The 13493-nt window shown below is 43.1% G+C and overlaps 1 protein-coding gene across 2 annotated transcripts in view; it reads right to left on the bottom strand.

Moving 5' to 3' along the window:
* The window catches only part of BTK (Bruton tyrosine kinase), a 40415-nt gene that overhangs the window by 1394 nt on the left and 25528 nt on the right, over positions 1-13493 (bottom strand). For both annotated transcript variants that reach the window (XM_036740334.1, XM_036740335.1), the window contains exons 9-17: positions 10877-10939; positions 10394-10448; positions 10091-10170; positions 9095-9222; positions 4046-4120; positions 3405-3576; positions 2650-2866; positions 1459-1523; positions 716-834 (exon numbers count right to left, since the gene is read on the bottom strand). In XM_036740334.1, coding sequence (XP_036596229.1) covers positions 716-834; positions 1459-1523; positions 2650-2866; positions 3405-3576; positions 4046-4120; positions 9095-9222; positions 10091-10170; positions 10394-10448; positions 10877-10939 — 974 coding nt within the window. The remainder of the gene's footprint in view (positions 1-715; positions 835-1458; positions 1524-2649; positions 2867-3404; positions 3577-4045; positions 4121-9094; positions 9223-10090; positions 10171-10393; positions 10449-10876; positions 10940-13493) is intronic.

Genomic DNA, 13493 nt, shown 5'->3' with positions numbered 1-13493 from the left:
TATGTGTGTGTGTATACACGTATACACACACACACAGAGTTGTATATGTACACATGGGCAGCTAGGAGGCACAGTAGATAGAGTGCTATCACTGGAGTCAGATTCATCTTCCTGAGTTCAAATCTGGCCTCAGACACTTCCTTGCTGTGTGACCCTGGCCAAGTCACTTCACCCTGTTTGTCTCAGTTTCTTCAGCTGTCAAATGAGCTGGAGAAGGAAATGGCAAACCACTAGTATCTTTGCCAAGAAAACCCCAAATGGGGTCAGGAAGAGTTGGACACAACTGAAACACCTGAACAACATGTATACTTATACTTCGTCTCTAAAGGATACCATTCTTGGTGTGTGTGTGTGCCTCACAAACTCCTTAATGTCATTCCAGATACTACAGACCACAGCCCCTTGGAGTGTAGCACAAAGTAGGTGGACCTGACTTAGCCAAGGAGAGACCTGGGTTCGAATCTGTCCTCTGGCACTTACTGCCTATGTGTTCATGGTCAAATCACTTAGTCTCTGTGAGCCTCAGTTTCCTCATACAAATGAGGATGGGGCCTACAATACCTACAATACTGACCTTACTTACAGGGCTATTGGGAGAATCATAGAGTGGGAATGTTGGGAAAGAACTTGGGAGCCCTTAAAGTACTTTAGAAATGGCAGCTTTCCCACTTCTTCCTCTAAACTGTTTCTTCTCTGTACTACCTTGTCTACTCACCAAAAGCCCAGATGTCAGATTTGCTACTGAACTTGCTATACATGAGGACTTCTGGTGGAGACCACCGAACTGGAAATTTGGATCCTGCTGAGCTGGTATATTCATCATCCAAGACGTACCTAGAAGAGATTTAGCTCAAATCGTTGATGTTCATCTTGGGATCTGCCTGGACCTCTGGACAGAGGCAAAAAACCAAGACAAGTGTAGGATCAGCCACGTGTCTCATGTTGTTCAACCAATCTTATCTGGCACAAATTAGGCAAAAGATATTCAGATTCTATTCAAATCAGGACAGAAACTGAGGCCCAACGTCACTGGACAATGCTGTGCACAGCAGTCTGTTTTCTTCTTTCTTTCCACAGCTGATGAAGCTTTCTGAGTTGGCTTAAATGCCACATTGTGTTGGGATCCCTGCGACTACCTTCTCCAGTTGGTGGTGAGAATTACCAAAGTTACTAGGAAGAAGGCAGGCAGTAAAGACAGCAAGGGTATGAGAGGAAGAGAAGGTAAAGAAAAGAACTGAGGTAGAGAAGAGGCAGGCCAGAGACAAAGACATGGAGCAGGAGGAGGAAAGGTGAAAAGAGAGTCTGGAGAGAGTGCTTAAAGTAACTCAGAGGGAAAAGGAGGACACTAGTGAGAAATATCAGATTGAGCAAGCAGATGGAGAGAAGATGAAAAAGCCAGAGAACATTCCTATTTTTTAAGAAGAAGAAAGGGGAAAGAGGATGAGGAGGTGCACTGACCTGGAGAGACCGAAGTCAGATACTTTGACAATCCCTCGGTCATTGACTAAACAGTTTCGAGCAGCCTGTGGAGGAAGAGATGCCAGTGAGGCCACATTTCCCTGCATGTGCACTGGAATCCTATCAGTGGATTCCCACAGAACTTGAGAAGTGTTTGTTAGGTTATTGCTGACATCAGTAAGACAGGTTTTGTTTCTTCCATGTGAGAAACCTCTCTAAACCCAATGGAATTGTCTTTGGACTTTTTCTGTATCCCCAGCACTTAGCACAGTGCTTGGCGCACAGCAGGTATTTTAAAAATGCTTCTTGACTGACTACGAGCCTCGCTCTAATTTTACTTCACAGAAACACCTGAGTATGTACACAATGAATGAAATCAGTGGGCATACATATGCGGCTGGATTTCTTTCATGCATGCAGTTGTTATGGAATCCATTCTTCTAGGGAGATGTCAAACTAGAACTAAATGGGGGCCAGTTTGGGAGCTCAAGGCAGTTTGGGAGTTGGTCTGGGCAGGGCTGAGAAGAAGTGTTCCCAAAAGGCAGTGCAGCTGCACCATGCAGATGTCCTCCTGAGTCTTCATGCTTTCCCAGATATTGGGAACACAAAAATACTGCTGATCTGAGAGGTTCCACCCCACTTCCCGACTGCCACCACCACCGCCAGTGCCACTAACACTGGTGGAAGGAAGGGAGAAGGCACAAATGTGGACAACTGATGCCAAACCCACAAATCTTTGCCACTGAGGCCAAGGTAAATGAGCACTAAGAACGAAACTGGGCAAATGGCATAGTTTGAGCACAAGCTCATTCCCAGCTCCTGAATCTCTGCCTGGGGTACCTTCTGTCACCTGTGCCCCTTTAATAGCCATCTCCTCTTAACATAGGCCCCAGTATTTCTTCTGGCTCTCTCCATGCTCTATGGAGCCTTTTACCTGTCTTATCCCTTCTGTACTACATCAGGGGGCTCACCCTAAGGATCTTCCTCAGTTATGCTAGGGAGAGGAGGTGCAGCTTGCCATGAATCTGTGGGGCTCCATGTAGGCTTCATTGGAAGGCTCAAATGAAAGGACAGATCTCTACCCTGCTTCTCCTCAAACCCAGTCATGATCCATCCACCTTAACCACAGCTCTCCTCACACTCTCCCCCACCCTGCCTCCTTTGCAGTCACCCAGTCCCCCAAGGTCCTACTAGATCTCTGTGAAGGAACTGCTTAGATTCCAGGTAGTCCATGGCCTCACAGACGTCCCTGCACATCTCCAGCAACTGTTGGGTCTGGAAGCGGTGCCGCATTTCCCTCAGGTAGTTCAGGAGGCAGCCATTGGCCATGTATTCAGTGATGATGAAGATGGGGCGCTGCTTGGTGCAGACCCCATATAACTGGACCAGTTTCTCATGTGACAGGTTCCTACAGGATAGGTAATAGATCCAGCCTCCCCTGTTGCTCCACAGAGCAGCTGAGGGAAGGCTGGGGAAGACAATGTCTGACAAAGGAGCCAAGAAGCATCACCAGAGCAAGTGGCCCTGATGACTATATTACCTTTCTCCATCCCCTCCAGCCCCCGGCTATGCCCCGACACTTCAAGACTGGCCCTAAGTAGACACTTGGAATTCCTTAATAGAGTAAAGGAGTAAGTGTGACACGGGATGGTCACGGAGACTACCTACTTGGGAGAACTGGCTGGAAACAAGACTGGCTGTGGAAGCATCATTTTCCACTCCCACCCTCTTAACGCTGCTGGAGGTAGGACACTCCCAGGACCAACACTGTTCTCAAGGAATATCTTAACTAGAGACCGAACCTCCCACTTGTCACAGTGTGACCCCAGGTCCTGGTCCCAGACCTCTGAAGTTTCACACAATGTATGGCACACTCACATCAAAGTGTAGCGTGCCTGCTGATATAGACACCAAAGGTTGGATGGAGAGTTTGGGTAGTAACTCACATCATGACTTTGGCCTCCTCAATGAACTCATCCTCTGACATGGAGCCTTCTCTGATCATCTTGATGGCCACGTCATATTGGCCTCTCCATTTCCCATACTTCACCACCCCAAACTGTCCAGTCCCCAGCTCCTTCAAGAATGTCAGGTCCCTTGGATCAATCTCCCATGACCCTATAACAAATAGCAGCCTCTGTGTAATTCCATGGCATAGGAATGGTGCTGTAGGGGAGGGGTCTGCTTAGGGGAGGAATGGGGTACAGGTTCCAGGGAACGTCTCAGGAGCACCAGTGCATCTTTCCTCGTTGGGTCACTCTGGGATCTTGGAACTTTGGAAATAGTGATGGCTTAAGATAGTAGAGATGAGCCCTTCAAGGGCCTTTCGAGCCCTGGCAGCCCACAGTTCTGCAGCCCCTGTTTCTCTTAGTAGGGACCAAAGCCCAAGGGAATCGTGGGAAGAGCAGAAAGAAACAACTGCTTGGAGCCAGCTTGGTCCTCCCGGAGGCAGGCATTGCAGAAAGGCTCACTATGGGGAAAGTCAGGACGGGCCCAGTTCCAACTTGCTCCTGCAGTCACTGAGAGGTGGGAGGTGGGGGGGGCAGGGCAAAAGGCAGTAGATTCAGGTTGAGAAAGAAGCATTTACCATAGCCCAGCCCCGCTGTGGAGGGAGCATTCTTGTTTTGTTGAGACACCGGATACTTGAGTCTGGAGATGAGTCCTGAAACACACAAGAGTGGGTTACACTTGCCTAACTCAGCATCTCGTTCTGCCAGTGCCCAGGTGGCCACAATTGGGCAGGAGAAGCTGCAGGCCTTACACACAGAACTGCCTTGTTCCAATTGACTTCCATATTCCCACATTTCCTGCAACATTGTGGGATTGATGTCTGTTCTACCCCCACCCCATCCCCAGCTTCTCCCTCTTCCTCCTCTCAACAGATATTTTCATGGAAGAGAGAAAATATGGCCCTCATTAGTAATATACTCCTAGAGTACAGACCCAGCTCAAGTCTAACATTCTTAGACAGCTAGGTGGGCCTGGAGTCTGGAAAATCTGAGTTCAAATCCAGCTGTGTGACCATGGGTAAGTCATTTAGCCTTTGTTTGCCTTAGTTTATTTATCTGTAAAATGGAGACACTGGCAGTACTTATCTCTCAGGGTTGCGAGGATCAAATGAAACACTATTTATAAAGTGCTTAGCACAGTGAGTGGCACATAGTAGTACTACAGAAATGTTAGCCACTATTATAACTATTACTCAAGGCTATTTTTCCTGCCTTCTCCAACTCCAAATGACCTATTTCCCCCTTCTGTAAACTTTCCCTGTACTTAGAAGAACCCAGGTCACACAAGCTAGTGCTTCATTATATATATACTGTTTTCTTTTTTTTTCTTTTTTTTGAAGGGAGAAGGCAGGGCAATTGGGGTTAAGTGACTTGCCCGAGGCCACATAGCTAGTAAGTATGTCAAGTATCTGAGGCCAGATTTGAACTCAGGTCCTCCTGACTCCAGGGGCGATGTTCTACTCACTGCACCACCTAGCCGCCCCTGTTTTCTTTTTTCTTTTGGACCAGAAGCTCCATGAGGGGAGAGATGATGGCTTACATTGAGCAGCAACACTGGCATTGTGGGTAGAGGGACTAACCTAGAGCCAGGCAGACCTGGCTCACTGAAATCTGTTTCTGATGCTTGCTAGCTGTGTGACTATGGGCAAATCACAGTTAACCTCTGTGAGCCTCAGCTTTCCCTTCTGTAAACCGAGGCTAATTATACCCATTCCAGGACTTCTCTCACATAGTTAGTGTGTGGCTCAAATGAGACCATTTATGGCCAGGGAGTTCTTAGACTTCTCTGAGCCATGGCTTCCCCTTTGGTAAGCTGCTCATAATCATGCTTGTTGCCTACATTCATAATTGAGAGATATGCTCAATCTCAGGCAAAGGCTAGTGAAAAACAGGATTTTGTTTCTTTCCTCAACCAAGTTCACAGACTTCGATTCCACAGACCCTCACTTTTGTTACTGCTGTGTTAAATTTAAAATATACTTTAAAATGTTTTTTTTAATTCATTTTCAACTTAAATACAAAATGAGAAAAGAAAGAAAAGAACATTTTCATGTACACAGCAAAACATAAAGAGAGGATTCAATATGAAACAATACATTTCCATTTCAAACTGTTTACATTTTCTGGAAAACCTATGTAATAAATACTACACATTGTTTTCAAAGTTACCCTGCTCTTCTGTGCTCCCTTCTAAGGTTTTTTTTTGCTCTCTACTGTGCACTTTTAATTTCTTTTTTCTCCCTCCCTCTCTCCCCCACCCTAGAGAAGGCTACAATTAAACAAGAATATATGTATATATATACATATATATATGTATACAACTATATATATATATACCTTTATACATACATATGTAAGACCATACTCTACATATTTCTATTTGTCAGTTCTTTCTCTGGAGGTGGACAGCATCTTCCTTCATAGGTCCAAGTCTTTCTATGTTTTTCTAAATCAACCAGCTCATCATTTCCTACACTGCAGTGGTATTCTATCACAATTGTGTACCTCAACTTGTTTAGCCATTCCCCAATTGGAGGGTATCTATCATTTTACCCAATCTAATAGATGTAAGATGATACCTCAAAGTTGTTTTAATTTGCATTTCTCTAATCAATAATGATTCAGAGCATTTTTATATGCCTATATAAAGTTTTGATTTCTTCATCAAAAACTGCCATCAAAAACATATCCTTTCATCATTTTTCAATTGGGGAATGACTCATATTCTTATACATTTTTAGGGGGGGGCAGGGCAATTAGGGTTAAGTGACTTACCCAAGGTCACACAGCTAGTACATGTGTCAAGTGTCTGAGGCCGCATTTGAACTCAGGTCCTCCTGACTCCAGGGCTGGTGCTCTACTCACTGCGCCACTTAGCTGCCCCATATTCTTATAAATTTGACAAAGTTCTTCATATATCAAGAAATGAGGCCTTTATCTGGGAGATTGTCTATGAAAGTTTTGTTTTTCCCCAATTTTCTGCTTTCTTTCTAATCTTGGCTACATTGGTTATATCTGTACAAGAACTTTTTAATTTATTATAATCAAAATTATCCATTTTATACCTCAAGTGCTATTTCTTGTTTCTTCACATTTTATTCTACTATCCACGAGTCTGATAGGTAATATGTTCCATGTCCTAATTTTCTTGTGATATCCCCCTTTTTATCTAGGTCATGTATTCATTTTCACCTTATCTTGCTACATGGTTTAAGATATTGGTCTAAAAAAAAAGGAAAAGAAGGCCAAGATATTGGTCTAAACCCAATTTCTGCTAGACTGCTTTCCAGCTTTCCCAACAATTTTTACCAAATAATGAATTCTTATCCCCAAAGCTTAAATCTTTACATTTGTCAAACACAAGGTTACTATAGTCCTTACTACTGTGAATTGTGTGTCTACTCTGTTCCACTGATCTATCTTTCTATTTCTTAGCCAGTACTAGATAGTTTTGATTTTTACTATCTTATAATATAGTTTAAGGTCTGGTACTGCTGAATCTCCTTCCTTTACATTTTTTCATTAGTTTCTTTGAAATCCTTGACTTTTTATCTAAATGAATTCTGTTGTTTTTTCTAACTCAGTAAAATAATTTTTTAGTAATTTAATTGGGATGGCATTGAATAGATTAGTTAAATTTAGCATATGCTTTTTATTTTAAAAGGCCAACATTATATAATAGATTCATCATTTCATATATAATCTTTTTAAATTTTTCTTTGCACATGGAAACATTCACATTTGTTAAATTAATAATAAAAAAGTGCTTTATCAATGTCACCAACTGTAACTGTAATTATTTTCCTGTATTTCTTCTCCTCCAAGCAACTAGTATGCTAATAAGAGGAAGAAGAAATGGACAATGATATCATGTTTTAAAGAGACCAAAGCCTTTTATATCCATCATCTTATTTGCTCTCCTGGGGCCATAGTAGGTACTTCATGGACCTTCACTGCTTGCCAGGCTCATGAATGCACTTCTTTAGCATCATGCTTTGAAATGAATCAAGCCTACAGTAACCGTGTTATTTGACAAATGTAAAGATTTAACTTTTTAGGATAAGAATTCATTATTTGATAAAAATTGTTGGGAAAGGTAGAAAGCAATCTGGCAGAAACTGGGTATACACCAATATCTTACACCATTTACCAAAATACGGTCAAAATGGATACATGACCTAAATAGAAAGGGAGATATCACAAGAAAGTCAGAAGAACACGGAACATATTACCTATCAGACTTATGGATGTGAAAACAATTTATGAGTAAACAAGAGGTAGAGAGCATTGTGAAGTGTGAAATGAATAATTTAATTACATTAAATTAAAAAGATTTTGTACAAATAAAACCAATGTAGCTAAGATTAGAAGGAAAACAGAAAATTGGGAGAAATTTTTTATAGACAGTTTTTCAGATATCTCAAATATATAAAGAACTTTGTCAAATTTATAAGATTATGAGTCATTCCCCAATTGATACATGGTCAAAGGATATGGATAGGCAGTTTTTTGATGAATAAATCAAAACTATATATGGTGATATGAAAAAATGCTCTAAATCACTGCTGATTAGAGAAATGCAAATTAAAAAATACTTTGAGGTATCATCTTACACCTATCAGATTGGCTAAAATGATAGAAGGGGACAGCAATAAATGTTGGAGGGGATGTGGAAAAGCTGGGATACTAATTCACACTGTTGGTGGAACTGTGAACTGATCCACCATTTGAGGGAGCAATCTGGAATTACGCCCAAAGAGTTATAAAACTGTGTATACCCTTTGACCCAGCAATACCACTACTAGGTCTGTGATTAGAGAAAGAGGAAAAGAACCTATATGTTCTAAAATATTTGTAATAGCTCTTTTTTGGTGGCAAAGAACTGAAAATTGAGGGGGTGCCCATCAGTTGGGAAATGGCTAAACAAGATGTAGCATATGATCATGATGTAATACTACTTTGCTATAAGAAACGATGAGCTTGTTGAAGTTAGAAAAACATGGAAAGACTGGCATGAAATAATGAAAAGTGAAATGAACATAATCAGGAGAATGTTATATATAGCAATATTATTCTAAGAACAACTTTGAACGACTAAGTAATTTTGAGTATTATGACTACTCAAATCAACTACAGAGGACCTATGAAGGAAGAAATGATAAATAGATTATAGTATGGTTTTACATATATATACATATTTGTGTCTGATAATAGCCTTCTCTAGGGAGGTGTGGAGAGGAAGGGAGAAAAAAATTTAAAAATGCACAGCAAAGAACAAAACAAAACTGAGAAGGAAGCACAGAAAAACAGTGTAGCTTTGAAAAGTATGTGTTATATAGTTTTTCAAAAAAGTAAACAGTGTGAAATGGAAATTCATGGTTTTATATTGAGTCATCTTTTTATGTTGTGCTGTGTACATGGAAAGGTCCTCTTTTTTCGTCTTTTGGTCTTTAAGTTCACAATGAATAAAAATTTTAAAAATTAATCAGGCCACAAATCTTCCTTGAGGATCAGTTCTGTGTAAGCTGCTGTTGTCTGCCTCCCTCAGCCTCCAAATGATGGGCATTTCAGCTCCCTGTTTGCCCCCTGCCTGCTTGTAGCCCCTTCTTATTCAGACTGGTACTCACCGGCAGAGTTGTGCTGGTGGTAGTTGATGAGTTCGGGAATGGTGCTGAAGAGGTGTCTCTCAGCCAGATAATATTGGCTCTGAGGGGTGGAGCACACAACGTAATGGCGGATCACTCCTTGAGGATCCCTGGGGAAGTGAACACACAGTCAGGAACTTAGGCAACAAACATCAAGGAGCTACAGACTCCAAATCGGTGAGGTGGAGAAGCTCAAAGATGAAAGAGAAAAAGTAGCCTGATGGGGTGATCAGAATGCCAGTGTTGTGAGGAACCCACCCCTATATCACATCTCACCAAGACAAATGCCCTCGATCCCATTCCAGTCCATCTTCTTCAGCAGATTGCCCCCTCCATCACCCCCACTTTCCCATGTATCTTCACTGTCTCCCTGTCTATAGGCATCTTCCATGCAACCTACAAACAGACCCACATCTCCCTGATCCTCATAAAACTCTCACTTGATCCTTCTGTCTCTGCTAGCTATCATCCTACATTTCAATTCCCCTTCTCAGCTAACCTCCTTCAGAAAGCTGTCTCATTCCATGGAAACTGCTCTCCAAAGTTATCAGTGATCTCTTCGTGGCCAAATCCAGTGGCTTTTCTCATTCCTTATGCTTCTTGACTTCTCTGTAGCCTTTGATCACTCTCTTCTCCTTGATATTCTCCTCCCTAGGTTTTCTGGTGGTGGCCACTCTCTCCTGCTTCTCCTCCTTCCTCTCTGACCACTCCTTCTCTGTCTCCTTTACTGGATTTTCCTCTAGGTAGGCTTCCTAATTATGGGTGCACCCTCCCACCAAGGCTTTGTCCTAGGCCCCCTGATCTTTTTTTACTTTATACTATCTCACTTGGTGATCTCATCAGCTCCCATGGGCTTATCATTCTTATGCAGATGTTTCTCAGATCTTTGTATCCCCAGAGCTTAGTACACTGCCTGGCACATGGTAAGTCCTTAATAAATGCTTATTGACTGACTGACTCTCATTACTTGTCACTTACCCAGCTGATTTGGTAAACACAGACACAGTGTATTTTCCTGCTTTGCTGGAGTCTCTGACAATGAAACCACCTTCTTTACCCTGGAATGAAGAAGAAGAAGCCAAGATGACTAGGAAACAAGTAGAGTTCCCACCTACATTGATCCTGACCTTCAATTCCCTGTTGCCATAGCAACCGCTAAGCTTAAGTATAGTCAAACATTGCATGACAGCAACCTCATCTCCTTCAGCTTGGAGGTGATACCAGTCCATGGCTTAGGAGGCTGCTTGGAGTTCCGAGATTCAGACATCAGAGTACACTCACCTCCTGCTTTAGCAGTTGCTCTGCTTGGCTCCGGGTCATATGTTTGGAATACCACCTGAAACAGGAAACAGCCCAAGTGTCCAGATCTGAACCCAGGAAGAAGTATCATAGCCACCATAGGCCCACCTGTACTCGTCTGGCTGTCACTCATACATGCAACACGGAAATTGCTATTGAGTGCCTATGATGTGCATAGAAGACATGCAAACCTAGGCTGGGATCAAAGAGACATGGAGGAAAAAAGATCGGAAAAGAAAGGACTCAGGAACAACCCACTCCTGAGGCTAGAAAGGAAAGTAGAAAGAATTCAAACTGGGCTTGGCAGCCTTTCAAAAGTTTCATATCCCATGGTGGACCCCTGTTCTTGTGGAAGTAAGCTATAGTTGTCAACTCATTTGAAATTCTAAAGTGCACATTGAGAAAGGAAGAGAAATATTCTCTTCCTTGTGAAATACTGTTGCCAAAGACCCTGTGCATACTTACTCATACATCTCAATGGAGTCTTCTGCCTCAGTGACATAGTTGTTAGGGATGTAACCTTCCCGTCTGCAAAGTGGACAGAGACATAAGTCACCCTGGGCCATCTCTGCAGGGAGGGAGAGAGCCAAACGTGTGACCCTGGCCTCAGAAGCTGAGCATCCTGATGGCAGATGGACCAGACTCTATGTGTTTGGGATTATGTTGGAGGCTTGTGTGTTCGGCCCAGTATAAGAGCATCGAAAGAGGGAATGAGCATCTCTCCCTCTATAGAGTATAGACACACCCAATGGCACCTTCTTCAGAGGACAGTTGACAACTCTGGATTATTGCTTACAACAGTTGGTTGCCTGGGGGTTCAGGGGAGACTGTCATAAGAGCCACCCCTCTGTGTGGGCCATAAAAGGGTAGTATGATGCTCTCATCTTTTGGGCCTTTTCCCAGATCAGAAAACAGGTCCAAACTGTTTCATTAAATAGGTGTTCTGAAGGTGAGCAGGAAGCTTGTGTGTGTGATGTCCTCTACCTCCAGGAACTAATAATTGCTACCTTGGGACATGAGCATATGGGAATTATATGACATTGCCCATGAAAATGCTGAGAAAGAACTTTCCCAATCCAAGAGATACCAGTAACTGGGTTCATGACAGAGTGCCTTCAGAAGCACATGGCACAGGCAGATGCACTTGTCCACATGGCCTGAGATGGTATGCTATAGACAATGTTCCTAAAGTCCAACCTCTGTGTAAGGGGGGGAACTGTAATTTCCTAGACAGCATGATCCCAGGATTTAACCTTCTGGCTGGAGGGGAGATTTCTTAGGTGGCACCAGCCCTGGGAGTTCTCTCATGAGGAACCCTGAGTTCAAGAGTTCAAGGATCAGACCTAGAGAGAGGAGAGTTTCTAAACATGCCTACCTCTGTGGCTCTTGGAGAAAGAGAAGAATCACCAACATGGCCCCCAAGACTGGAGGAGAGCTGAAGGTGACTCATAGCCTAGAAAAGCAAGGGATCTGGACTGTGTCAGGTCTACTACTCCTTCCCCTACCGCCAATATTTTAGTGAGAGATTCAAACAGTATAGATTTTATAGGAAAAGGTCACTTGTGTGACTGCAGTCTTAAATGGTGTTGCCTTCGAAGGAGAGCTTCTGAACAGGCTCTTTGGGTGCTTATGTGTGTAAGTTTAGGGGCTACTTGAGTGCCTTATGTGCTTTCTGTATCTGTTCCTGGACTCATCTAAGTCCTTCTGGATCTTCTGCATTTTATGTGAAGTAAAATAAAGCCAAACCTATAAACATTTATTACTTTGAGCACTCTGCAATCCATATTTAGGGAAACCTAGAAATGAGCTCTATGTAAGCTATATTTGGAAAACAGTACCATCCACCTGGCTATTGTTCCATATCTCTTTTCCCTTTTGTGGCTAAACTCCTCAAGAAAGCCATCTGTAATAGGTGCCTCTACTTCCTTTCCTCTCACTCTTTTCTAAACCCTCAATAATCTGGCTTCTGACCTCACCATTCAACCTAAACTGCTCTTTCCAAAGTTCCCAATGATCTCTTCATTGCCAAATCCAATGGCCTTTTCTCAGTCCTCATCCTTCTTGACCTTCCTGCAGCCTTTGACACTGATGATCACCCTCTTCTCCTTGATATCCTCTCCTGCCTAGTTTTTTTATGACATCTCTCTCTCTCGGTTCTCCTCCTACCTGTCTGATCCCTCCTCATTTTCTCCTTTGCTGGATCTTCACCTAGGTGGTGTTGTTATTGTTGTTCAGTCCTTTCAGTCATATCTGACTCTTCATGACCCCACGTGGGGTTTTCCCACAGAGATACTGGAGTGGTTTGCCATTTCCTTCTCCAGCTCATTTTGCAGATGAGGAAACTGAGGCAAACAGGGTCAAGTGACTTGCCCAGGGTTACACTAGCTAGTACGTATCTGAGGCCTGATTTGAAGTCAGGTCTTCCTGACTCCATGCCCAGCGCTCTATCCACTGAGCCACCTAGCTATTCTTTTCATCTAGGTAATACCACTAACCATGAAGCATCCCCCAAGGCTCTCTTCTGAATTTCCTTCTTCCTCTATACTGATCTTTTCAGTTCCCATGGATTCAGTGATCATCTCTATACAGATGATTCTCAGAGCTACTTATCCAGCCCTAACCTCTCTGCTGACCTCCAACTGTCTATTGGACATTTTGAACTTGATCTATTATAGACATCTTAAATTCATCCTGTCTAAACTGAACCCACTATCTTTTCCCACAAGCCCTCCCTGCTTCTTAACTTCCCTATTACTATTAAGGGTTCCACTATCATCCTGGTCACCCGGGCTTACAATCTCTGTATCATGCTCAACTCTTCACTCTCTCACTCTCCCATCCCCCTCCCCCATATCCAATCAACTTCCAAGTCCTGTTGATGTCTCTCACATATGCCCCCTTCTCTCCACTGACACTGCCCCTACCCTGGTGCTGGCCCTTATCACCTCATGCCTTCTGTTATTGCAACAGGTCTGACCACAGTCACTCCCTTATTTAATAAACTTGAGGGGCTCTCCCTCACCTCCAGGCTCGAATAGAAAATCCTCTGTGTGGCTTTCCAAGGCCTCTCCACCCAGGCCCC

Source organism: Trichosurus vulpecula, chromosome X, assembly GCF_011100635.1.
Source record: "Trichosurus vulpecula isolate mTriVul1 chromosome X, mTriVul1.pri, whole genome shotgun sequence".
Classification (NCBI taxonomy): Eukaryota; Metazoa; Chordata; class Mammalia; order Diprotodontia; family Phalangeridae; genus Trichosurus; species Trichosurus vulpecula.
This window is presented reverse-complemented; position numbering and strand designations above follow the sequence as displayed.